Below are 27,147 nucleotides of genomic sequence, written 5' to 3'. Positions count from 1 at the left end.
CACGAAATTTGAATTAGATTGATTAAATAGCAAGATAGATAATTTAAAGCTAGGTACCTACTTTTGTATATGAATTCATGAGAATAGATTCCCAATTCACCAAGGTTAACCGAGTACATAACTATAGATATCCGGTAATGACATCACCGGGACTATATTATGACAAAAATCCATCCATACATCAATCAACTCATCTAGAGCTAAGATTGACAAAGTCGGTAATATCTTAATCTCCTTTCTTTCATAGCTAGAATTAATTCTATATATATATAAATTTGAAAGTTTATTTATTGAGTAGGTAAGATCTTGGTATTTATTAGGTAGGTAGGTAGGTAGGTAGGTAGGTAGGTAGGTAGGTAGGTAGATGAATAGATAGGTGTATGTGATGGATTTTTGTGTAGGAAATTTATGAGTATTGAATAGAATAGTAAATTGTATAGGATAATGTACAAGAAGGGGAAGAGGAAGAGAAAGAGGAAGAGGAAGAGAAAGAGGAAGAGGAAGAGAAAGGGATTATGGTTTTCGATAGTGAGATTTTATATAAATACATACATAAATACATACATTTAAACATCCTACGCCATGAACCCGTAACCCATTCAAACAATACTGTACAATGCTAAGGATATCGTGTCATGAAAAAAAGACAAACTGAAGAAAAAGGAGATCAATGTGTATGCTACGCTACGCTAATTTCTAGTGTGTATTTATTACCACCCATTCTCCTATCCATACTAACCATGCATTCTACATGCAGAATCTATCATTTTCTCTCGGACTCAACTCAAGTAAGTCATCCATCCAATCCTCCATCCCTCCATCGTATTTACCGTCTCTCCACCAACAAGAAATGCATCGCCACATACGCTAAGAAGATAAAGGAACCGGCAACAATCGCCAAATTAATCGCATCTGGCCAAAACGCCTGGGTATCAAACCCAAAGCTACTGAGAATAACTGCACCGGGAACAGTGATGTCAAGTTTGTATTTCTGATCGACCAGTGTTAGGTACGTTACTTCATTTACTATGAGAGATTCGAAGCCGTAATGGAATATCGACAGGGATTGTAGCCAAAGAGCAGACTTGGGGATCGCATCGTGATTAAGGAGGAGACCGGCAAAGAGGAGACTAAAGAGCATGACGAGACTTCCGATGAGACTTGCAACACCATTATCTTTGAAGACGATACCAAGGAAGAGACAAATGGCAGCAGCGGCGAGATTAAAGAGGACGAGGATGAGGAGGAATTTGAAGAAGTTGGGAGCTTCGGCTACAAGTCCAGTCATGGGGTATAAAATAGAACCCATGATTAAAGGAGGAATAATGCGAAGTGGAACAATATCAAAGACAACTTTGGCTAAGAAATAGGTGATGGGCGAGTAGTACCCATTTGCTCTTTCTCTAACGAAAACCATACGCTCAGTAGCGAAGACGTTCAAACTGGACAGAGTACTGAAACCGAAAAGTGCGAGAATGAAGAAGAACAATCCCAAGCGATTCTGGAAACCGGGGATGTCATCTGTAAGGCCATAAAACAGGAATCCGGAGAGAACGGCCAACAAGATCGCGATTGCGTAGTGTGTCAACATCAACATAGGGTTTCTGTAAAGATTGCGCCAGGTGCGTTGAGAGAGAATTACAAATTGTCGAAGGTATCCAACTCTTGCATATCCTCTTCCCATAGTACTTGTGGTTGATGTACTGTTTTCCTGTACATGACCATTCATACTGCCATTGGCACTTTGAGCAGATGACACAGCATTTTTTAGGTCATCTTGAAAGTCTCGTGAGATTGGTGAATTTGCGTAAGCCGAGACCAGGATATCTAAATCTGATCCAGTTCCGGGTGCATCTGGCGGCAGATTATCTGGATCTTCGGCGATAGAAGAATGCTGTCTTGACATTCTGAGCCAATGCTGATTGGCCTCTGGGTCTACAGGCGCTTCATCGGGTTGAGAAGTAGGCGTCTCGATCCCACTCCTCTTGCGAGTAAAAAGTTCCCTTTCTTGCCTTGCCTTTACCGAGTCGCGACGTTTGCCTTTAGGTCTTAATAGAGACTCGCTTGGGCTACCAACTACAGGCTCTTCTATACTACCACCAGAGATGCTTGCAATTGATTTCACCGCCCTAGTACTGCTTGCGCCAACGCTTGGTGTTACGCCATGTCTGAAATCAGATGTAGTATCGTCAATCGGGGTACGAGGAGCCCCAACATGCATTGTCAAATCGACCAAGTAATCAGCAATGTTGAATCCAGGTGGGCAGGAGTAGCCAATGTGATCGAAATAATCTTGACAGAGGCTGAACTCGCCAGAATAGACCGTTCTTCCTTTGGCGAGAAGTAATAATCTATCGAACAAAGCCACGATATTAGATCTTGGTTGATGGATGGTGAATATAACCGTTCTTTTGTAGGTTTTGGCCAGGTTGACAAGACATTCGATAACGTTGAAAGCATTGTATGCATCGAGACCACTCGTTGGCTCATCAAGGAACAATATGCTTGGGCTGGTTACCAATTCACAAGCGATCCCAACTCGACGTTTCTCACCACCAGAAATACCGCGACCCTTACCATCCTCAGAACCGATCAAAGAATCCTTGATATGAGAAATACCAAGCTGTCGCTCTACTTCGAAGACTCTTTGTTCCTTGGCGGATCTTCCCATATCTCTTGGCAGTCTCAAAAGAGCGCTGGTCATGATGGTTTCATGAACGGTAAGTGTAGGTAGCATAGCATCTTCTTGATCAACAAACCCAATGACACTTCTGTATTCGTTATCTGTAACCTTTTCGCCATTTACATAAAAGTTTCCTTGGACAACGCCGCGCTTGTTCTTACGAGCAAGAATATCAAGAAATGTGGTTTTTCCAGCTCCCGAAGCCCCCATGATAGCCATAATCTCACCAGGATGAGCTACTCCCTGAACACCACTTAAAATCTGCTTTCCATTTAGATTGTATGAAACATTCTCGAAATATAGTGACGCGGGCTTGTGATCAGTCATTAGCTTAATGCTCTCGTCATCGGAATCGTCTAGATGGATAGGTCCGTATTTGAATTGCCTTCGGGACAAGTACCAAACTAGCATGATAACGCCAACAACAAATAGAGATGCAGCTGCGATAACACCTGCGATCAGAGGTGTATTGATTCTCTTGATTGGTCGTTCATATCCGGGAATCTCGGTTTCGTAGAGACATTCTCCGGCTTGACAGTTGATAAAGATACTGCTGTCGCCGAACATTTGTTGAATGAGTAGATCCATTTGAGGTTCTTTAAAAGTGCACTCATTGCTTCCACCTTTCTGCTCACAATTAAAGGTTGCGGGACCTCTAATTTCTTGATCGAGGAAGTCCGAGATATCAACCGATCCATTTTCACCGCAAAGCATCCTATCCGGAACACACTTGCACTCGATGTTTTCACATTTTGCGCTGGTCGAGTTTCGGTCGTAATCATTTGCGGCGCCAGATGTACAAGTATCCAGGGAACAGTAAAATGACTCTTTTTCGTCAACCCAGAATTGAAAGTCGCAGGTTTCTACTTCGGCGTTACAGGTAAAGGTGACCTGCGGCTTCTTCCCGTCCAAGATGTCTACAATCTTCCTATTCGTAACATCGCACATCTGGTAGTTCTCCTTCACAACCTCGCCATTCTGATAACATACGCCTCCCTCTTTTTCCGGCATTAGAGCATTACATGCTTTATTGTTCGTACAGACATTGCAGTTGATTCCAGTCCAGCCATCTTCGCAAACGCACGAGTCCGTTGTTCGCATCGGTCGATCCTGGCCATCTGCTAAAGAACCACAAACTATCAAGAGTCAGCAAATAAGTTTCTCAGCCCATGTAGAGAGCTTGGCGCACCAGGTTGAAGACAATCATCGCCACCGAATCCCGGTGGACATGAGCATTTGCCATTGTATTGATTACAATCAGAATATTGTCCGCAAGTGAAAGCTGGTAGTAAGCAATTAAAACTATATAGTCAGTAAAAGTTTTTGATATAAAGGGAGTGGCGCAGTACCAAGGAGGACAATTGTCAGGCCGATCGTCCATGAGAGCTAACTGTGCTTTCATCGAGTCTATCGTCGAATAATTCGTGAAAGCATGAGCGTTCCATGATAGAGACAGAGTCGCCAGGACTACCGTCCCTAGTTGAAGTCGTTTCATCGGTTGCGGAGTGTAGTTGCGATGATGGCGATTGTTGAGAGTGGAAGCTTGCGATTAGGATGAGCTTAATGCTGCGGTGAGATGACGACTCTTGATGCCATACAAATTAAATGGATCGATCCGATGAATGATTGAGATAAGTAGTGATTTCAAAGCTAGAAGTTAAAGACGAGTAATAAGTCAATAATACCTTGAAGGAATGAATAACCAAATAAAATGAAGCTGGCTTAGAATGAAGAAGAGTTGAGCAGCTTTACCAACTAGTGTAATGTCCTTCCGCGACGGTGTTTTTAGTTTGTCTTAGGCGGCCGCCGGTTTGATATAAGAGGCGGGGATCGACAAAATCTGGAGTGCAGTTTGGGAGCAGTCAGGAACAAGAACAAGATAAGCTGAGTGAGGGTAATTAAGGTCTTGACACAGTACAATGGATTTATGTTGGAAGAAAAATATGATAACACATATCGATATATTGATTATATATCACACATACATCGATAGGTACAAACGCTGCAATCAATACCTACTGGATATCATCACTCATAACAAACCAAAGTTTCCCTACCTATCTTATCAATATACTCCATAATGCAAATGTTGTTTTCCTTCATTGCGGAGCTTTCATACTTAATTTCTATTGGTGCTTACTCTTCCTCTTTCTTGGAGAACGGCCGAGGTCTAACAATCTCCACACAATCAATCATCCACGCCTTTCTGATGTCAACTTAAGGCGCACTGCTGTACTTGAAAATATAGGTTTGTTGAGAATATATAAATCTACAATGTACCATTCAAAACCAACATCTCTTAGTCTTCATCACCAGGCACTATCCTCCAATTCACATAACCCTCATCATCGCAAACATGGTCAAGATTGAACCTTTCGCCGTAGAACTAGTACCACCCCCATTGCCCCTCATATCAAAATATCTCTAACCTTTAAAAACTCCAGTGGATGGACAAATACGAAACCACACCTGAAGTCGTCAACATTGCCGAAACATGCGCAGCTTCAATTTCAATCGATGACCTCGTAAAGTTATCCGAGGATCCAACTCTACCTCATCCAATATCAACTTCGAACAAGCTCACATATGGACATATTCGAGGTTCTCCCGTTCTTCGTGAACGTCTTGCGTCTCTCTACTCTGCAAGGACTTCATCCGCTTTATCTCCAGAGAGTATCCTTCTCACACGGGGTGCAATCGAAGCCAATTTCCTTTCTCTATACACGTTGATCGGACCAGGGGATCATGTAATTTGTGTCCATCCTGCTTATCAACAACTATACTCAGTCCCACAAAGTCTTGGCGCGGAAGTTTCGCTATGGAAGTTACACAAGGGGAAGAAATATATTCCCGATTTAGAGGAGTTGAAGGGATTAGTCAAGGACAATACCAAAATGATTATTATAAATAATCCCAATAATCCAACAGGAGCTACAATCCCCAAGTCCGTTTTGCAAGGCTTGACGACTTTTGCGAAGGAAAAGGACATTATTATCCTAAGCGATGAGGTCTATCGACCTTTATTTCACGGAATCTCAGTAGCTGATGCAGAGTTTCCCCCTTCAATGGTGTCCATGCCTTATGAAAAAATCATCGTTACTGGCTCCCTTTCAAAAGCCTACTCTCTAGCTGGTATCCGTGTTGGCTGGATCGCATGCAAAGATAAAGCTATCATCGAAGCCATCGCAGATGCTCGGCACTATACAACTATTTCTGTCTCGCAGCTTGATGACCAAGTTGCTTCCTATGCAATGAATCAATCCGTCATCCATGCTCTCCTGGCTCGGAACATCAAGCTCGCGAAGACTAATGTGGCACTTTTGGAAGCTTTTGTCAATGAACATAGTGAGAATCTGTCTTGGGTAAAGCCGAATGGAGGCACAACAGCCTTCATCAAGGTGGAAAAGAAAAGGGAGCCGGTGGATGACGTACAGTTTTGTGTCGATGTCATTGAGAAGACTAAGGTTATGTTCCTGCCTGGTTCCAAATGTTTTGGAGAGGAATATAAGGGTTATGTAAGGATTGGATTTGTATGTGAAACAGAGGTCTTGAAGGAGGGTCTGCAAAAATTAGGAGGATATATTAGGGAAAACTTGAGCTAAAGAATGAATAGACTTGATTGATTCAGAAAGTCCTTTAAATGAAGAAACAACCTTGAAATATAAACATCTTCCTCGCTCAACAATGCATAGTTGTATTTGTTCCTGTGAACCATCTTATCATTCATGGTTGACTGATAAATGTAATCTTACATCCAACCATACCATACATTGAGTCAAAATAGCGAATTACTATACTAGCATGCTAGTCCCAAAATCTACATCTCAGACACCCACCCACTCGAGTACTCCATAATCCTCTATGCACTCACCACACATCCATATTAACATCCATAATTACACAATATACAACGATAACATATTATATTATAATTGCCATCTACCAAGGGAAAGTTACATACATGCCATTGGATAGGAAGGAAAAATCGGGCATTGAAATAGCCCCAGCAACTGTGAATTAGCAGAATAAAAATCCAAGTGTTCGGTGTCTGAAGCTCTGTGATTATTCCTGTGAGGGGCCGCCGGGGGGGGGGGGGCGCGAGGGTTGATTACTATAATGATTGATTTAGAAGATTTCAATCTCCCAAAATTGTTGAAATCTTTGAGCAGATTTGGAAGCTGGAATATCTCCTACGATTACTAGGTAGGCTTCATTTCGGATTACTGAAAACCTTCGTGAGGTGTAACAAATGAAAGTCTTCCAGTCTTATACCCGAAGTCACTGATTCAATAGTGTGTGTGAACAGATAATGCTGAATGTGATCTTATGTATCAATATTCAAATTTCTTGGTATTTTTAATTGGGTATAAATATATGTGTAAAGAATAATCGTAATCATAAGCATAAGCAAGTAGACATCGCATCTCCATCATTCCTCATCATCATTTCTCGTTTCTTCTTCTTCTTCTTTTCCGTCGGATCCATCGTATCCGTACCACTCCATTCCGTTCAATTACACCAATGCCGATCGTTATCATTCATTCATCGTCGCCTCCATAGCGGCTTCTCAAATCCACACTCCTAACGCAAATAAATACCCAGGTAGTAAAACATAAACCACAACCACCTCCCTCAGCCCTCACCACCCAACTTAAGCTCCTCTTCAAGAAATTTCAACAGATATTCCCCTACCACCCATCACAGGCACAGACACACCAACCTGCACCCCCTCTTTCTGACGCGAAGAATAACAAACCTCCCTAAACCTAACCCCGGTCCGCTCCACCCCCAAATCTGCACCCTCAACCTCCAACCCCACACTTCCATTTTCCCACTCCACTCTACCCGTACTCAAACCAACCACACTCCCACTCTTCCTCACCCCATCCAATCCACCAATCGCAATATCCATCCCATGCATCTCAGTATCCAAATCATCTTCAAATTCCACCGCACTTCCATTTCCCATCGTTGAAATTCCACACCCATTATTACCACTAGCTTGCATTGAAGCTTCGAGTGCAGCTGCCCGTGCCATCGCTTTGCTCGAATGTAAACCGTAGGTGTAGAGGGCGGTGAAGACGAGAGAAGTGCCTAGCATGACGTGTAATGTGTAGAGGATGTAGAGGGTGATGGATTTGGAGGTTAGGAGGTAGGCGAGGTTGGAGAACATGTTTATGGTGGGGGGTTTGCTTGCGGTGAGGTTTTGTTTGGAGATCTCTGTTTGTAAGGTTGGTGTTTGCTATGGGGAATGTAGTTGACGGTCGAAATTGAAGATTCGAAGGTAGGATGGTGGTGAAAGGGGGAAAATTGTTGATGGGATGTAAGATCTTATGTTGTGTGAGGTGATTTTAATATAGTGAATTGATGGTAGTGTATGATTGATTGTATATTGTATAAGTCCTCCGTGAATACTTCGTAAGATGTGTGAGGTTGAGAGAAGATTGGTGATGAGGTGAGGTGAGATAAGTTGGGTTAAAAGTAGTTACTTCGGAAAAGGAAAGGGCGATGACTTATATCTATATTTCCCCTCCTTTCAAAATGTGCAATCCCGTTAATAAAGAGATTTCTTCCAAATTTTCCAAAGCATTGCCCTGCCATTATTTATTTATTGTTTTGATATCCTTTAACCCCATATTCTGAAGTCATCGCGAAATTGTGAACATTGACAAATTTCTCCTTACAAGGGAGATGCTCGCAAATCTTCATGCCCACTTAGATATCCCATAATTACCAGAGAAGAAAAGCTCTCAAGCGAGCCTAACTACCAGCACATCCCTCGCTTGAAGTGTGTGAAGGATGAAAAATACAGCCCTATATCAGGGGTTGCCACGTCAAATATACTCAAATGAATAATAGGTGCCGCGACTATAGGGCTTAATTTTCAGCGCATGAAGCAATTTTCAACGGTGTCTTCTAGGTAGTCTTTTCGTCGAGTGCACTACGTCAGTGCGGAGTCCTTCTGGAACTTCTGAAAGAAGACCACGTTAGATGTAGATCGTGAGATGGGAGTGGAATCGTAAGAGAAAGGAATAGAGTTTGGATGGTGAGGGGGACTTCTACCCGCATTGATGATCTCAAACTTCGAATGGTTGCCCCGCCACCTCAATATATCGTGCTAGAAGACTGGGATGTAGTCGTATTTATTATTTTTTGGATGTAATAGACTACTGCGCCTATGCGTTTAATGCGAGCAATATCAATAATGATGCGCGGTTTATCGCATGTTTGATAGTTGAACGCTCCTTTAAAGGAGCGTGGCTGGGTATTCTATTCTCAATTCTCGCTTCTCTAAGTCAGATTCTGGTACTAAGTGGGAATAAAATTGTGTAAACTCATTGTCTGTGAAATAGCCTACCTCCTGCAATTCTCCTTTTATTAGTTTCTGCATGAAAGTTAGGACTTTATAGTAGAAGTAAGGACTTTTGCTGTTACATAGCCTTACCGTTCTCGCGTAAAAATTCGCGCGCTTACGACTGAAGTCTCAATGCATCTCGAATGAACGTTCCCAAATCATAAAATCCATTCTTAACTCCAAGTATCCCTTCTCCACATATAAAGTCATTAATATACGCCTCTCATAAAAACGTATTGATCATCAATCTTTCTCTGTATGAGTGGAAATCTACAGCCCGGAAGAATGCAAAACAAATAGTCTGTAGCTGTTCCATGGTCCTAGGGCAATAATTTACGCGTGAGCGATTCTTTACTCTTGTGGGAAAGCAAAGACTCGAAAAGAGGGGGCTCAACTGCATCAAGGCCTTGATATATGACATTGAAGGCCCTTGTGCCCTCGGTGATGACAGTACGTACAGAATGATGGTGGTTTTACGTAGGTAGACAAGAATAAGTGTTCCTCTTTTTTCAATATATCACATGTGTTACGAAGCTCCATCCAAGGAATACTTTCGTCGCCACAAAACACAATAGCTTCTTTTGCAACACAAGCAATTGCATCTTCTTGAATGACCCAAATTCTCCCCCAATATTGACCACGGAAGGGCCATTAACTACGCCTGTATTGACGGATTAATTCCATGAAATTTGCATGTTTTCCTGTAGGCGGCCGAGGCACGTCGCCGCGGGATCTTGCATTACGTGTTTTCGTTTGTTACTCAAGTGGAGTCGTTCAAACATCTTTCTTCTGGGATTTTCATGTCTAGCCGGGTAGATCTACCTTCAAGATACCCCTCATATTACTTGCGACCTTGGCATTGTGTTTCTACTTTCGCTAGTGAACGTGCTGTTCATGTTCATATAAAAAACGATTGTATCTTAACGGGTTTTGTGTACCGTACCATACCCCTCCACCTCGATAAAGCAAACAACGAGAACTTATCTCTGGATGGGATATGATAAAGTTCATATCGCTGATCATTTCAATGCAAATTTAGTAGGTCGCCAACGTGGTCATACAAATCTCCGATTGTTTTAAGATGGTTAGTTCCATTACTCGAAAACATTCAAGATACTTCATAGCTGAGCAAATATTTGAACACGGCATTTTTCACAACATGAACAAAGACCAAATGGTTATACTTGGCCCTTTCTCATTGTCGTTCCTGGATATTTCCCTCGTTTTGTACATCGTATACCATGTTTTTCATGGTAGTAATCGCATGGTCAGGCACCCGAAGGAATGATTGGCAGGCTAAAATTTATGATAGATATGGAAGATCTGTTCATATATGACCCGTCCATATAAGGGTCTAAAATTCCATTACGGCACATAATTTTCATTATAATGTTCAGCATTTCCATCTTGAAAACGTGGTAGTTCCTTTCTTGATATCATCTACGATTCGGAACCCATTACAAGACTTCATGATGTACTATTCTTTCATATTTCTTCTTTTTATCTTAGGAGTCTGCATCGCAGATGTTTCCAACATTACCACTCCAGCAACCGCAGGTTGTAATGCAGATAATTGTTATCGTGCAGTTAGTGGAGACTTTCGTGGACCTTTTCAGCAAGCCATAGCATATGATGATTGTATTGATTATATGGAAAACTTCTGCACGGTGGACGTCATCAATATCACTGTTACTTCCATCATCTTGACAACAATTACCGAGGTATCGACTGTGGGAAAGCGAGCGGTAGCAACGACTCCCTTTTCACTTCCACCATATGCTAGTGCCTGCTCTAATGAAGCACGCTATTCGAGTGCTTGTTCATGTTGGGGTATTTTACCTGACACTATCACTGAAACTGTACCTGTATGTATATTATACATATTTTCAAAACTATTACTAACCAGACCTCAGACGTACACTACCTACACCACCTCTACAGTTACCACTGGCCTTCCCCCTGTCTGCCCCACAGGCAAAGCCCTCATGAAAGATTCCCTCAACTGTGGCTCCTGCGGTTACGTCTGCGACACGGGCTATTGTGAACACGGCACCTGCAATACATTTCCCTGTATCCCCACTAAATGCGAAGAAGGCATTAAACCATGCGTTGTCGATTCCACCTGTTTCTGTTTCAATACTTTCACAGGACTAGGTTTCTGCGGTGAAAATATCGTCTGTGCTGAGGCAAAAGATTGTTATGATGATGGTGATTGTCCAAATGCTTATGTTTGTGCTTGGGATACCTGCTGTGGGAATAATGTATGCGTGCTTGGAAATTGTCCGAATCCGGCGGCGAAGTTGGTGAGAATGGTGCAGAGGAAGAGGGATGCTTTGATTGGGGATACGGCAGCTTATAGAGCGACATGATGGGTTGTTTATATGTATTTGAGCAGTGTAGGTAGATTGATTTTACGTGTGGTAAGTTTCTCAAGTTAGTTTTGTATTTTAGCTCGTTGTCTTCAAAGGCTTATTGTGATGAATTATGATAAATCTTGACACGGTGAGTTATTTTGATGGTTCAAGGACAAAGAGCAAACCAGTACATACCGATCATGCCAAACAGACGGGTCAACAGACAAAACCTTCTTTTGACAAACCATGCACAAGATCGAATTTTCTTTTTTATTCCTTTAAACCCACTTGCAATACATCCATCTCTCCTTTGACACATCTAAAAAAACGAAGCATATCAGATATATACTCTCAGATCTAAGTATTTGATATCTCACCAAGAGGACAAGACAATACGAATTCCCCGGAGCAACTTGAAGAATCTACACTTACAGGGTTAGCATATGATGTTCCATGCGTGCCTAGGTAGTAAGTCAAGATGTTAAATAGGATAATTTCAAGCTCGAGCTCAAGTTCAAGCATCCGTGGCCAGCTATAACTCAAAGTCTCAAACCAACATTCGCATCTATCTGTGCTGAGCATCAGGACTTTACTGATTAGAAGCTCAGTTATCCTAGAATTGGGCTTCATGTCAAAGTTTTTGCACTCATTGCGATTGAAAATCGCCATCGTTTGGATTGATAGAATTAGTATTATGTCGCAGTTAGTATATACGTACTAGCCTAAGCATAATCCCGTCGAATTAAAAACTTTCCCATATTATTTCATGATTTACCTCCCCGTATTTCTTAGAGTAGGGAAGGAAATAGTAGTATAGCTGCCCATCGAACTCAGTCTATAAGTTAAGACTTGAATATATGATATATCCGAATATCGAACCTCCAAGAAGCAAAAGAAAATAAATGGATGCAACGAATAGTGGAAACATATACCCGGATCTCCCACACAACTAAACATCTTCAAGGTCCCTCAAATCGATACCCCTCGACAACCTCCCCTCGTCGGACTCGAAAGCGTATCTACACCTCAATCCGGGATAATTTTGCAAGATTGATAATGCATGATCTCATATATACATTATACTATTCATAAAACGCATCCATTGGCATTCCCTCTCCTCTTTCTTCTCCTTCCTTTTCCCCTCCCTACCTCTCTACCTACTACCTACCATCAAATATCTGTACTACATCCACGAATAGAGATATCGAGATTTGTTGACCTCCTGGGATCTTGGCAGCATATGCATATATATTGCATGATGCATATAAGGAGCAAACAAAACTCAACTTTTAATTCATTCTTTCCTTTTTGGTATGCTGTTTGTTTGCTTTCAATATTTGATTTCAAAGCACTTTAATTCCGAAGGCTGAATACCTAACCTTATTCCTTCATTTTTTGAATATATACTCGCAGCTTAACTGCTTAGCTAGAGAATCAATCAATTCAATCTGATGCTCTTTCTGGTCTCAAGAAACCCAATAAGATTCGAGAGTGTATTTTCGGCCATGGGAAACACGTGGTTTAGAAATGATAATAATGTAAGATTTTATAGCTATTTCTGCACTGGTTTACAGTAATCCTCGATTATATATATATACATATTTTCCTATTTCTGAGATATCTCTTTTTTTTCCATTTATGTATATGGAGATACTCATCTTGGAATGCACTTAGAAAAGCGATTCGCGAGGTTCGGGAGGTGCATTTTCTGGACTTTATATCGAAAAGTTTAATTCATTTCATTTTGGGGAATACGCTAGTGATAGAAGATAAATAAGTGGATGATCTTATAAGATATACAATTCTATCACTCACTAAATGTATGATATTTCCCGCTCGGAAACTAGAGTTAAGGAGTGGATGGGAGAGGTAATTGTCAATCTATTGTAAAAAACAATGAAAGATTTTCTGCTTTTTTGGGTACACCCGCTAATTGTGCATCTCCTTGCGCGTATTTTAGCATTCACTGGTGGTATGATGGAACGTCTAATCATGCATATTCTCCAGGCTTCAGTTAGGAGCGGGTGGGAAAGAAAAGTACATTTTTAAGGGGTCGGGCCCGGTTGTGGAGACTAGGTTAGATTATAGCTAGGTAGGCACCTATGAGAAATTCGATGGGGTATCCGAAAGATCAGCGAAAATCAGCGTGGTAGAGGAGCAAGTTGAAAGCGGGAAGGGAATACTGTACCACGCGAGCCTGGAACTTGGGACAGAATGAGGAAAAGTATGTAGAGAAACGGGATTTGCGGTGGCGATATTAGCTTGGTTAGGAGTCAAGTGCATTGCCAAGAGCGGATTTAGGTAGATAGTTTGTGGGGGAGGGGCGCCCAATTTAGATGCGGGAGATAGAACTACGGAGGTTGCTGGCGAAAGTATTGTAAAACACGCCAAAAAATGACCGTGCTTTCCCCATTTGCAGGGGCCTTGACCAATAATATCATCACGCTGGTTGAAATTTTATATGGTGAAATCTAGGTGGTTAAAGTATTGTAAATTTTCATTTTTCATTTGAAATCTTCAATTTTTAATTGAAAAAATTTATTCTAGGATTATTCTAAAGTTATAGAGTATTCTAGAGTTATTAAAAAGGTTACACAAATTTTAAAAGCTTTAAAATTATAAATTTGTTGAAATTTCATTGAAATCAGATCAAAAGGTTTAAAATTTGAGATTGAGGGGAACAGCTCAATATCTATTCGAATTGTTTAAAAAAGCATCGAAAGACAGGAAAAACAGCAATATGTGGGTAAAAAATGTCTTGCAGTACTTACCCTTCCAACCTACGTACAGTAGTTTGTTCGAAAATAGTTCCCATGATTTAATTAGTTAACCTACGGAGTACACAGGAGGATTTGGTAAAAAAAAAATTCACAAATACATACTTTCACATGCAATATATAAAACCCATCCATCCATCCGTTCATCCGAATAGATTCCAAAATCCCAAAATTAAGGATCATCCCGTGTCGTCGTAATTCATTCAACAGTTGATTAATATACTATTCGATACATTCCAAATGTTTCATCCCATCCTATCAAATCCATACACTTATCGGAACTAACTACCGTCAACTACCGGCCACGCATGAAGCTAGACGCTGATGGGGAAGAAAATCCTGAGGATTGGCTAGGTTAGCTAGTTCTTCTGCATGAGGCAAATATTTATCAGTCATCTGGTTATTTTGTGCGCATTGAGCGTTTAGATCGCCGGCTAGCTTTTTAATTATCGATTTTACTAGAGACTGAGAAAAGGTTAAGAGGTGGCATGATGAGTTGGGAAAGGAAACTTTTGGTGGCTTGTGATCTGCGCGGGGTTATTGTTGGGATTTGAGGATTTTCGTTTTAGTTGGTGAGATTTTGCAAAATGTAAGTTTGGTTTGAATGTTCCAAATGTTTTTGATATATTTATTTTGTTGCTTTGTATGTACTCTATCTGTATTGGCTTTGTGATACGCTTGCCAAAGCGATGGTCTTTCTATCTCTCTACTCTGTACTTATCTCGACTTTTTTATCGTCTGTCGTGCTCCTTTTCTTCTCCACAAAATCCTCGTCTCGGGACATCTTCTCCATTCGTGGCTCTGCGTTGGCGATTTAACCGTAGCCTATCTTCTTCATACTACTGTAATACAGCATTCTTCTTCCCTTCTTTCGGACATTGAAGTTTGTGAGAATTTTTCACTCATCTTCCATAGAGACCACCTCTTCTTCATCAGACAAATCCCATCGTGCCAGTGATTCCACCGTATAACCTCATATGAACACCCAGAATCATAATGTAACTTTCGTAGGTCATTCCAATCTCAAATCATCCTATCGTCCAATTCCACCTCAAGTATTCACAAAAGGTCTGACACCCTCATCCTTTGCACGACTCCAAGCTCTCAATCTCCCTTTAATCTTCATACCCAATATCTGCGCATCTTTCATTGGTCCCTCATCCAAAATCCCCGATCCATTCATACTTTCAATCGTACTACCCCTACTCCTTCCCAACGTACTCTCCGAACTTGTAAACGGATTGCTCATATCAAAACTCGCTCTCGCCCCGCTAAATCTCTTATTACTCGCAGATGTATGTGGAGTAAAAATCGAAGGTGAATAATCGTGACTGGCTCTTTTCGAAGCACTTGTGAAAAATGGAATCGATGATGTAGAACCGGTAGATGAATGTGAGGAATTAGAGTTGGAGGAACTACTCGATGAGCTCCGTGATTTGGATTTGCGTTGTGATTGTCTTGAGGTTTCGTAGGAATCCATTTCTAGGAGAATGATTTGGAGTTGTTCGTCTGTTTGGGCGAGGTTGGGAGTTCTAGATGTGAGAGGAGGTCCCTCGATGAATTTCGAGGGGCGGGAGGTGGTTTTTGGCGTCGGTGAGGTAGACATTTTGGCGGTGTGATAGTCGATATACTTTAGTCGAATGTCGGGTATATATGACGAGGATATCTATAAGTTCTTGCTTCTCTATGTTTATGGTATGTGTGTAGAAAAGTATCGAGAATTGCAGAGTAATATCAATACGTAGTTATACTCACACAACCTTGAAAGAAGAATGTAAAGATTCAAAACCATAATATAAAACAGCGAATGTGATATCAAATATAAAAAAGAATAAAAGAAATCATCCACACCTACCGAAGGAAAACTTAGACTTTTAATACCGGTACTTACTCAAATTCATCCGTTCTATATGCGTCGTAACTCCGGCTTCCTTGAGTAAAGTCAAAGAAAGGTAAAGAAGAAATCTGCGCCCACAAGCCGCGTTTGAACCAGGATTTAAATCACAAAACTTTGTCATAGCGGAGAATCTAAAGCCTAAATTATCACCCCTCACAGACCCTGCATGTGGTATCACTACCTAATATACTAAAACTCTCCAAAAATATATGTAACCTTCCCCTGTATAATCACTTTTGCCCCATGACACCTCATCTGATACGAATACTTTATATTGTTTTGTTCATGATCAGCCAAGCATTTCAAGGAAATTTACTAGATGAAGGGGTCCCTCTGACAGCTGTGATAAATCAGGGACAGGTCATTGGATAAAGAGAAGGATTATCGAATGTTTATACGGGGTAATCTGGGATTCTAGGATTAAGATTAGTAATTTGGGATGTATGTTGGAGAAGATAAGGCTGGAGAAAATAAATTGGCGAAAAATGAAGGGGTTCTAAATCCTACATCTCCGAATGTTATAATTTCCACCAATTCTTGCTTGTAACTTTTCGTACATCACATCACATCACACCACATAAACCCGCCCTCAAATTTCTCACTTTTACAGCATCGTGCGTATACACTCATAAAACAAAAGTCATGCGCATAACGCAACTTATTTACCATTCCAAATTTCGAGGTCCGTCCTGCCCTAAGCCCACCTGAGCATCACGAAAACACTAAAAACAAACCCTATATTTCGTACTGACCGACGAATTCCCGCTGTGCCCGTTTTACCTTACGTTGCAATCAATACGCTGCGGAATCACGGATATATTGGCAGTGGCTTGTGCACGTGTAATACCAAATTAAGAATTTACTTATGCGTACAAGCAGGTAGATTTCTTGCATATAGTTGCAATCAAATCCAATTCCTTCGTCTTGTCCAAAACAAAATTTGGTCTTGTTGTGACGACGTCATAAGCCGTTAGATTTGTTCCTCTCTCGGAGAAGGAGTTTAGGATAGGGTGGTATCCGAGGGTAGTGATCTGGACTTGAGGTTTTGCGGTCTGGAAGGATTGCAAGCATTGCTTTGTTATATCTGAGCGAGGTGCTCATAGCAGTCTATTTTAGTCTGGGTTTATGGTTGTAGGATCTGGGGAAATCAGAAATAATGATGCTCAGACAATCTATTTTTTGCTTGTCATTTTACCTGGTTTATATTTGGAGATGACAGAGGTCTGTGGAGTTATTCGGTTCCCCCTTCTCTACACCACCTACCAACCGAACAACAAAGTAACAACCAACAATAAATGGCTCCAAACGAATGACTGATATATTGATATCAAAAACCTATCCCACTACACCTGAGTACTAGTATTCCTAACATTATTGAATTTAGATCTTCACAAGCACTCATTCCGTACTCTTCCAAATCATTAATGCGCATTTGGCATGGAACCGTCATGGAAGCAATCGATTACAATACCAAATACAATAAGCTCGGAGTTACGGAAAGTGCTCGGTCAACCTTGTGATGACCTCAAGGTCCAGACAAAGCTTTTGGGGAATCACGGCACCCTTCCGGCTATTCGTAAACGATTATTTGAAATACATATGGCCGGAATATCGAATGATGTTTACTAAGAAAATTTGGATTTAGTCTTTGGATTGTCAATCGGCATTTAGAGAGTGCTCGGGCATATGAGTTTTCGGAGTTGAAAGATGTGAAGATGTTGCCACAGCTAGGCTACGATTAACTACCTATAGCGAATATATGCTGCCTGTAACTATTTTCTCAGCTGTATGTACAACATGAAATTAGGCTGCTTCAATATTTGAATACGCCGTGAACTTAGTCCCGGTAACACCCCAACAAGGCGGATTAGGATTCACGTGATACGACTTTTGCTGATTTGCGGTTGAGTTGCTTTTTGAGAAGAGGAATCACAATTGTTCACTAAGAAGATACCTATAAATTATGTCATTTCAATTTATTTCCTTGATCTATTTGCTTATCAGCCCTGTTTTGTTGATGCTGATGACAAGGTCAATACGAGTCACGTGAACGATGAATCATTTCCATAGGAACTAGATGGCTTCAGTTCAGATACATGGGGCGTTAGCGATAGATAAGGTGGGGACATCGTGATGGCGTCCATAGTAATGGGTATTGTATGGACGGCAAGAAACCTGAAAGAAGGGATACAAAGAAGAGTTTCTACTTGTGAACTGTGCTAAGGAGGGAAATATAATGCACGAGATCTGCTTAATGACAGAGTAGCCAAACCCTCTAGATTGTGAGTTAGAAACGGTTTTCAGGCAAAGTAGATGTTAATAGCTGGAAAAAAAATTGATTTTCATAACAAGACCCAGCATGAGGATCAACTAACCCAAGACTAAACTCCAACACAGCGCAAGAACCACTCCGACTCAACCAATCACCTCATATCCGGAGCCACAGCGCGTTCCACCTTTGATCAAAGGATATATGTATTCAGAATTCTCGATCAGAGTATCAAAACATTCAAACACAACCAAGCGGCTTTAGCTCACTTGGGAGAGCGCCAGACTGAAGTTCACTTCAGGAACCATAATAGATCCATCTGTTTATCTGGAGGCACTGTGTTCGATCCACAGAAGCCGCATTCTGCGATCTCGAGCCAACTCGAGATATCACCTTTTTGAAGTTTGTTTCTCGTATACATTTCATTTTATTATTTAATTTTGACATAGTTTGTGTCATTTTTTGAAATGGGATTGTGGTGGGGTAAGCGGGTCTAAGCGAGGTAAAGCTAATTGGTTTAGTGGGGTGAATGGTAAAGAACTTTTCCTTCGCCCTGTGTTATTATCTAGAGAGAATTTTCGGTGGGGTGGAAGAGGGTAGGAGGATATATCTGATTTTAATTTGTTGATATCGATTAGATAACAAGAAATAGCGGGGTTTAATATAAATTCGCTGAATCATTACCAAAAATGACCAGAATGAGTAAGTGACCCCTCCACACCTGATAATAATTTTTTATTCAACTGAGAACCAATATCAGATATGTTTATCATTCCCATTCGCCCATAACCAAGTTGATGAGATAAAGTGTGCGCAGAGCCGCGCTAACAAAACCCCTCCTTCCAACACACAAAGAAGTACAACAAAAATCAACCACAAACGCAAAATTATAGATTTCACACATCGCATTCAAACCGACGATACTCAGGGTAACTCCCTACGTAGGGCTCGAACCTACAGCCTCAAGATTGCATATAGATAGATAACAAATCTACTTAGAAGTCTTGCGCGCTACCATTGCGCCAGCAGGGAAATCTTGTGATGTTGTATGGTGGGTCCTTTGATTTTGACCTTATATTAAACAAAATAAAGATTGGTGCTTTTTATTGGACTGGAAGTGGTGATATCGTTGATCTTTTTGTATTTAATAGGTTTGTTTGAAAAATTTAGTGTATATATATCCGTTGGATACTCCGACTACTTTTATTTTTTTGACTTCTACTACTAATTTTTATGCATTTCTATTAAATCTCACTTAGGTGCTCGCTGAAATGCAATGATTTCCGAATATAATGTAATCTTGCATTACTGTGCTCAACAAGTGTAAAGCAAAAAACACAATCAAGCGGAAAGTATTGACTATATAGTCTTTCGTGTATATCAATAGGGTTGACATCTATCCATGCAAATCCCGTATCTATCTATTTGCATTATTTATGATGCTCTCTTCCTTAACAGTGTGGAAATTCCGAAGTTTTATCGTCGTTTACTTTGAGCTGAATTTTTCATCATACACCTCGAGCTCATGTCCCGCAACCTCGACAACGTCTTTGATATTTACTAAATATTTGGTAATGAGGAATATACTGGGTCTTGGATACATCCTAGTTTCTCAATGACAATGAACCATAAATCCATCGTTGGTTGCTGGGTATATGACGATGATGGCTTCTTATTTGTATTGGTGTGACCAAAAGGGTGTTTATAGACCAGCAATTGTATTTAACTTAGAATCTACAGGTGAAGAGCACTTGTAGATGGGGATAGCTACTCTATATATACACAAATGAATGGCCTAGCCGCAATGATTAAACAAAAAGAAGTCATATTTATCCCTCCAATGATCTTACTTCACCAATAACCATTGATACATAGTACTTGTTCAGATCTGATCCTCAGACCACCTAAATCGTATACTAATCCCGAGTCATCGTATCATGTGTGAACATAGTTGATGTACCTAAGGTTTCTTATATAATAAGGGTGGGAAGAAAGCAGGGGTTTCCGCCACAATTGGGAACTATTTCTACTCCATAGGTAGTTCTAGATCATCAATTATTTTCCTGCTAACTGAATGCTTTATTATGGCCCAACTGATTCAGTAATCATGATTAGTCGTACTAGAAAAAGTATAAGCCAATTTATCTTATCAAATGTATTAGCCATCGGACTTAACCCCCCTCTCCCCCCCCCAAACTAAACGACCTTCCACGAAATATCAAAAAGATCCATGATGAAGCGACACAATCATTATTCGTAAGTTTTCTCAAGAAACTTAATAACATCACAAGAAACTCACTAATTCCTTCTCATCACTTCTTCTACACCTTCCCCATCTCGATTCCTACCAGTCGGTTAATGTAACCACACACTAATATCCCCCTCTTCGTGTAATTCTACATTCCATCCATTCCGTCCATTTTCTACATTTTACTGCATATCCTTTCTTATGAAGTCACGAGAAAATCCAAACACCTTGATACTCGATACCTATAGGGTTTTGACCAGGAGCAACAATGTATCTTTAGTGTAAGTGTGTCGCCAGGTATGTTAAGGGCCATCTCCAAACGAGTTGCTTGATGCACTGTTTTTCAACGCCGTCGACTTCAGCAGCGGTTTAGCTAAGACGTAAACAACAATGAATCATACTGCTGAATTTGTCGGGGAAGCCATTGAAGCACTGGTAATGAATAAGAGCAGTGTCCACTCGGTGTAGACCTGCATGATGACGGTCTAGAGAACAATGACCATAATCACTCTCTCCCAAGTTAATTCCGAAGAAGCTTCACTGTTATCACTAGAGCATAAGGCTACATGTCTGTCAATCGAGTTGCATGGGCCCAGAGTGTGGAGGTAAGCCAAAGCGCGCTCCCACAGCGACAATAGTTGATTGATATAAATCCAACTTGTTGTTTTCCCTCAAGAATGGAAGTAAATTCTACGAAGCATTTTGCAACCCAGTCCATAATTGGTACAAATGATGACAATGGCTGAGAGAAAAAATCCTAGTATGAGCTTGAAGACTTCTAATAGCGTGTTGGACACTTGGTGGCCGAAAGTAATTACCTTCTTCTATTGGGGTTGCTGGACCGTAGATACTTCGCCGGTGTATAGTCTTCTGCACTTCGAATGTTATATCATAACTCCTGGAAAATGCAATCTGTTTTCCAAATGATACATCTGACATCGGTTTGGACTTTGAAGGGATTTCTGCCATGGTCAGTTATAGTAGCTTTGATCATTTCCTGAATCGTCTCTTTGTACGTTTCAAGTTGAGTATATTAGCATACGTGGAGTAAAGTATCATTCATTTCGCAATAAACTTCCACATTAAGATCGATACGAGCTTGTTACCTGACAGCTATCACCACAGAAGTACCTTCACCCCCAACACGTATCAGAACTCCTGGTTTATGGAGTTGGATGTGACGCAAACACTTATACAGATAGCGAAGAGTTGAACACGAGTCTTTTTTTTTTCAAGGAACCTATAAAACTGATGAGTATTTAGGGCTATATTAATAATCAAGGAATAAATTTGTGGTAACTACTTACATATCTTGGCCTAGATCCTGGAAAGATTCGACACCCACGGGGAAATTCTGGTGTTGAAAGTGGTCAAAGAAGTCGCTTTGAAATTGACATGTTGTTTCAAACCTCACCACACTCAACGAATTCTAATGCATCGACTAAATGTTCTGTTGGCTTTGGTAATTTCTAAATTCAAATCAAGGCTATATTCATCCTCTGCAACTACATAATGAAGAAGCGACAAAACAAATTTCTTCAGAAGTTACTGAATTTGCTGCATAGCTTAGTATAACGGGTTTGATGAAGCCATTTTCATGAATGATTCAGAATTTTGGACTTCAAAAGTTCAGCATCAGTCGGTTGATTGGAAGTAAGAAGGCGCAGTGCTGGAAAGGTGGCTTCGCGATATCTATTTGTTTACCTATAGGCAGTCTCCTTACGCTATTTCAGCGCAACCCGGAAGAATTGTGGATTTGGGATGAATAGGAGATGTGATTCATATAACCATATAATCCTACTCTAGCCCGCGCCTCCTCACTATCCTCGTAGACAGATCTCCCCATCTTACCCATAAAGCCTCCGCTGATGCGAAAACTCTTCCACTTATCCCATCCCCCTCCCGATATACCAAATCATAAAGAGCTGCACAAAGCGGTACACAATATCACCATCCTAACTTCATATCAACTGCGTGTCTGCCAAAGAGCATCTACGCTAACAACAAAGGAATAATATTAATAAATAATCTTTCAAAATTCAACGTTGAGCCTACCCGTGCCATGGAAGTTACCCAGTAATCTTACAATTCATTGTCATCTACTTTAGTAGTAAGATCTTTCTCCCACGCCCCTTCCCGCCTTCGTTTTCTGATGAGATGCCGACTTCTAACTTGTTAAACTCGCATCTTGATATCCCCGTCTGATAATTTCATCTGACCCCATGAATACGAACCTCGTAACTTGGTTGGTATTCATTCATCAGAAAAGCATGCAATTCATCACTTCTATTTTGAACTTTAAAGCAGAGTTCCTTTGGAGTATTTGAAAGTGGTAATATAAGATGACGGGAAGGATTTCTCACTACTACCTTCCTTCTTTATCCCTCCTCACAGCTCCAACATCTTCCGTCTCTCATCCCATCTCATCACCTCAAGATGTCATTATCCACCATAATCAGGAATGTGGCCAGCCAAGGGGTACCTCACTATCGACTTTCGACTTTCGACCTCCCTCCCACTTTCAATGATATCAAGCCAGAAACTGAAGAAGGCTTAATGTCCATCAACACAACTTTTGGGAACCTGAATAATTCGGATCACAAAACCACGATCTCCACCATCGAAGCTGTCCAAGTTACTACTGCTTATCACCCTCTCACCCAGAATGAACAACTTATTTGGCGGAGCCTATATAAGCTTACCTCAACAAAAGACTCTTCGAGTATATACTCCTGTCCTTACTGCGGAGTTTATGGCCTAGGATAGATAGGCAAATCTGTGTTGAGATACTGGTAAGGCTTTGATTACAGACATTAGTCATGGATGTGGAAATTTCACTACAGTCGACGGCATCCGTACGTCAATTACCAAAATTTTTCAGAAAGTAGATATCATGATTCATTACTACTAATAGTCCGATCAACATTGTACGTTTTGCCAATCTCCACGAACTACTCATCACATCTCCAAACATTTTTATTATCAGTGCTAAACAACATCAATACCATAGAACTTAGCCCAATGATGGTCCAAATACTGAATATGCATGACTCTCAGTTCCCGGAGATTGACATTGCAACGGAGGGGTTCGTGTTGAACTGGAGCTCTGTTACCTCCTGAATACCCATCACATACTCATAATTAATGGGCCCTTTGATATCTCTATAGTGCTAGTAAAATTCCTTTAAATATTGAGGGTGATAACAATGGAGGATAAAGTGATTTCATCGTTCTTAACAAGGCAAATTTCGCAAGTGATTTTCCGCCGAGGAATGAATGTAAGGAACTAACCATGCACACACACTAGGAATGGCAAGACCACGTTGGCATGAGCAACTATGCATCCGAAAGGGACATTCTCCGCTACGTTAATAACCGCAACAGTGTATTCCCCAACCGGGACGGAGCGAACAAATCCAACCGCCTACGATTCTCCTTCAACCTGAAAGACAAAAATCACGTCGTGTATAAAATTTCTCATCGACCTCGGTCGCGATAGCAATGGCTTGTGGGTATTACACATACTTGATATAATTCACCTACATATTATCTAGAATCCCTCACATGTTATTGAATCGACCAAACAGACTAAGTAGGGAAGGCTGTACTAGTAGCTCTGCGGCTTCCTTGTGATGTGTATGATTTAGCATGAAGATAGTGAAGTCTCCTGTTCAAGTCTTCATCGTATGATTTAGTTCTCTTCTTGCAGTTCTCTGCATGTTGTGACTACGCCGTGGAATGTCTAGAAACCTTCCTCATAAAGACAGAACAGTGATGATTCCGCAGCTCTGATATGGAATACGTGGACCGGAAGAGCTACTTCCTTTGTCCAAAGTATGCTATGATTGCTAACATGTGTTACCTTGGTCCTCTATGATTTTGCATTAGCCTGTGATAAGGGGTTAGTGATATTATTTTTTGTAGTTGCTTCTGCCTCCTCAATTGCCCACAATGATTCAAATCCTTGATACTGCTCTTGAAATCCTCTCGCACTGCTATTTTATCTTTGAGGGATGACATATATGTGCGTATCGCCCCTTTTGTGCGCAATGGACTACCGCGTTTCAAGATCCCTTTGTTTTTAAGCCAGCAAGTGAGGTGCACGAGTCTCAATCTTGCTGCGTTGGATTTCGGAGGGTTGATCCAAATGCCTTCGCCCTTCCTCTATGGTCTTTCGAGTTTGTAATTCCGCCACCACTTTTAGTCGTTTGGCACTGCGACTTCTATGCCATCTATTTCTCCCATCGCTTTCGTGTTGAACGATTTCATTGTACTTTATAATGTGAAAGAGGTATGAGAAGGTAAGACCAGGAGCTTTATGCATTCGCTCCGTCCTTCCGAATATATTTCTCTTTATCTGACGAAGATGGCACATTTGTTGGGAAATAGCTTCTGGGATCCGTCTCGATCGCAAATCGTGGAGGGCTGCTGGTATGAAACTTTCGACGAAAGCTCTTCCTGAGCTATAAGGGAGAAAGATCGTTATCACGGTGATAGGATAGCTGGCGTGGAGGTGTCCTTATATCTCATCTCACCCACCGCGTTCTGCCTATTCTTCGCCAGGATGGTTTTCTTTCAATGTTCATCCATCGCGACCTTTACTTTGCTGTAACAAAGCACCAAGAAACAGTCATCATATACCATCCCGTGAAAGCCCACTTCGTCTGCTAGAGGTCTAAAATGAATGTTGCACACAGTCTTCTGAAACGCGGATGACGAATCGATCATCTTCGATGGCAGGGAATACGAATGTGGTAATCTTCGATGGAGAGCTGAGTATCTATTTGGCGGCTCAAGAAAAGTAACCTCCTGAAAATGCGCTGCGCATGATAGTGCTTCGACAAATCGGATATTTTCGTTAGTCGGATGTGCCAGCCGAGGCAATGGAAGATTCTATGACGAATCTGTATGGAAAGAAGGTGTTAACCGATGCGCGCGCATGGTTTTGGATGTTATACGGGGTCGTTGATTGAGGTGCTTATCATCAGAAATGTTTCTTCAGCGCAGCGATCTCAGTCCTGCCACCTCCCTAAGCAATAAACCCACTGCCCATTGTGGGGTAACTTTTTGTCATCCGGTTTTTGTCATCCTGCCGGAGAGAAGCAAGGATTATGCTTCCAAATTGACCGGCAACTTAAAAAATCACGTTCTCGGGAGCTAATAATCTCTAGGTTGGGATAACGGTTAAATTATGGCTGTTACAAAACACGTACAGAGTACAGACATTTCTACTCGAAACATCTGAAGATTTCTATGATTGATTGATCTTTCGATATAGGTATGATATGTTCTTGACAGCCATAGGCGCGGCGGTGTCGGTGAGACAAAACTTAGGCCAAACACCTCCACTCCGCATAACCGGACGAATCGATATTTATTGACTAACATTTTGGCCAACAAATAACTACTTCGAATCTGAACCCTTACCGTACTTAAACCCTCTTAGCTTATTTCTACTATATCTTCTCAGTATCGCACCGTGGAATCTACTTAACTCACTAAACTCACCATCTTACTTTGAATCCTTGTTTTATGCTCCACATTCTTATCAAATCCGACCTCTCAGATAGCACATGCAAAGCCATAGTTAGAAATCGAAGCCCCGACACACCTCTCAACTCACCTGAATCCTGAATCTATCACAATGAACGCCATGGAGGCAGAAAAAGCCTATTACCACTCGATTCCCTGGTGTTCAGAAGTCCTGACTGATTCAAATGTCATCATACTCCCGTCGTGGATGCGAGAGTATAAAGACGACACCTCCGATTCCCTCTTGGCCTCGACGATGAAAACTCCTGATACCATTAGCCACTGGCTGACATTTTACAACAAACCCGATGCCGACACTACCCTCATCAAACAGGTCAATGCCTTCATAACCTTTGGGACTGGTCTCAACGGCTATCAAAATATAGTCCATGGAGGTGTAATTGCCACTGTTATGGACGAGTTGATGGGCAGTGTGATGGTATTGAACAAACGGTGGGGCGGTATCCCGGACATAGGTATGAATGTCGCGGCAAATTTGAACGTAACCTATTTGGGGCCAATCACCACACCGCAGACCGTCTTGGTCAGTGCTTTATTTAAGGAGATGAATGGTCGGAAAGTTTTGCTTCATGCAACAGTGAAGGATGCTTCAGGATTTGTTTTGGCAAAAGCTGAAGGTCTATGGGTTGGACTACATAGGCCGAAGGAGAAATTGTAATGGAATGAGAGGAAATTTCGTTTGGGGTTTCTGTTTTGTGGTTAACCAATTTCATTGTCACGAGCCTTTGAACTCGAAAAACAACGTCCCCTTAATCTCAACGTCTCTGCGGAAACATCACTCTGCCAGAGTTATAATGCAAGGGGCAGAAGTGGAAGATGATAACAATGTTAGATCAATTTCGTTGATAAAAACAAAAGATATAGAAGAAAGGTTTAGACTTCATTCAGGGTTTGAAGTCATATGGCGTTAAGCACACTACCTCAGGATCGCGGCCCCAAACCCACTATTGCCTCCCACCCAGGGATAGTCAAGCCCGAATTATCTCAATTTATATATTATACATTTAGACC

The 27,147-nt window shown here is 41.2% G+C and overlaps 9 protein-coding genes and 2 non-coding genes across 11 annotated transcripts; 6 read left to right on the top strand and 5 right to left on the bottom strand.

The window, feature by feature from the left end:
• Positions 1–826: 826 nt before the first annotated feature.
• SS1G_02525 (hypothetical protein) lies at positions 827–4,786 on the bottom strand (the record flags this gene model as incomplete). Its single annotated transcript, XM_001596255.1, has 4 exons — positions 827–3,804; positions 3,873–3,985; positions 4,436–4,523; positions 4,741–4,786. 4 exons carry the CDS (start codon positions 4,784–4,786, stop codon positions 827–829), a joined length of 3,225 nt encoding a protein of 1,074 aa, XP_001596305.1.
• Positions 4,787–5,039: 253 nt separating this feature from the next.
• Positions 5,040–6,285, top strand: SS1G_02524 (hypothetical protein; the record flags this gene model as incomplete). The annotated part of the gene is made up of 2 exons (XM_001596254.1): positions 5,040–5,063; positions 5,128–6,285. 2 exons carry the CDS (start codon positions 5,040–5,042, stop codon positions 6,283–6,285), a joined length of 1,182 nt encoding a protein of 393 aa, XP_001596304.1.
• Positions 6,286–7,346: 1,061 nt separating this feature from the next.
• On the bottom strand, positions 7,347–7,856 carry SS1G_02523 (hypothetical protein; the record flags this gene model as incomplete). Its single annotated transcript, XM_001596253.1, has 1 exon — positions 7,347–7,856. The coding sequence occupies one exon, from the start codon at positions 7,854–7,856 to the stop codon at positions 7,347–7,349; it is 510 nt and encodes a 169-aa protein (XP_001596303.1).
• Positions 7,857–10,510: 2,654 nt separating this feature from the next.
• Positions 10,511–11,407, top strand: SS1G_02522 (predicted protein; the record flags this gene model as incomplete). Its single annotated transcript, XM_001596252.1, has 2 exons — positions 10,511–10,903; positions 10,952–11,407. 2 exons carry the CDS (start codon positions 10,511–10,513, stop codon positions 11,405–11,407), a joined length of 849 nt encoding a protein of 282 aa, XP_001596302.1.
• A 3,813-nt stretch (positions 11,408–15,220) lies between these two features.
• Positions 15,221–15,775, bottom strand: SS1G_02521 (hypothetical protein; the record flags this gene model as incomplete). Its single annotated transcript, XM_001596251.1, has 1 exon — positions 15,221–15,775. The coding sequence occupies one exon, from the start codon at positions 15,773–15,775 to the stop codon at positions 15,221–15,223; it is 555 nt and encodes a 184-aa protein (XP_001596301.1).
• A 2,814-nt stretch (positions 15,776–18,589) lies between these two features.
• Positions 18,590–18,696, top strand: SS1G_14586. Its single transcript has one exon. It is a non-coding gene; the product is annotated as a tRNA-Phe (tRNA).
• A 572-nt stretch (positions 18,697–19,268) lies between these two features.
• SS1G_14580 lies at positions 19,269–19,367 on the bottom strand. The gene has a single exon. It is a non-coding gene; the product is annotated as a tRNA-Arg (tRNA).
• A 1,906-nt stretch (positions 19,368–21,273) lies between these two features.
• On the bottom strand, positions 21,274–21,552 carry SS1G_02520 (predicted protein; the record flags this gene model as incomplete). The annotated part of the gene is made up of 1 exon (XM_001596250.1): positions 21,274–21,552. One exon carries the CDS (start codon positions 21,550–21,552, stop codon positions 21,274–21,276), a length of 279 nt encoding a protein of 92 aa, XP_001596300.1.
• Positions 21,553–23,019: 1,467 nt separating this feature from the next.
• SS1G_02519 (predicted protein) lies at positions 23,020–23,800 on the top strand (the record flags this gene model as incomplete). The annotated part of the gene is made up of 3 exons (XM_001596249.1): positions 23,020–23,305; positions 23,594–23,669; positions 23,752–23,800. 3 exons carry the CDS (start codon positions 23,020–23,022, stop codon positions 23,798–23,800), a joined length of 411 nt encoding a protein of 136 aa, XP_001596299.1.
• A 1,773-nt stretch (positions 23,801–25,573) lies between these two features.
• SS1G_02518 (predicted protein) lies at positions 25,574–25,844 on the top strand (the record flags this gene model as incomplete). The annotated part of the gene is made up of 2 exons (XM_001596248.1): positions 25,574–25,642; positions 25,755–25,844. The coding sequence occupies 2 exons, from the start codon at positions 25,574–25,576 to the stop codon at positions 25,842–25,844; spliced, it is 159 nt and encodes a 52-aa protein (XP_001596298.1).
• A 383-nt stretch (positions 25,845–26,227) lies between these two features.
• On the top strand, positions 26,228–26,794 carry SS1G_02517 (hypothetical protein; the record flags this gene model as incomplete). Its single annotated transcript, XM_001596247.1, has 1 exon — positions 26,228–26,794. One exon carries the CDS (start codon positions 26,228–26,230, stop codon positions 26,792–26,794), a length of 567 nt encoding a protein of 188 aa, XP_001596297.1.
• Between the last annotated feature and the right edge of the window lie 353 nt (positions 26,795–27,147).

Source organism: Sclerotinia sclerotiorum, genomic scaffold (assembly GCF_000146945.2).
Source record: "Sclerotinia sclerotiorum 1980 UF-70 scaffold_3 genomic scaffold, whole genome shotgun sequence".
Lineage (NCBI taxonomy): Eukaryota > Fungi > Ascomycota > Leotiomycetes > Helotiales > Sclerotiniaceae > Sclerotinia > Sclerotinia sclerotiorum.
This window is presented reverse-complemented; position numbering and strand designations above follow the sequence as displayed.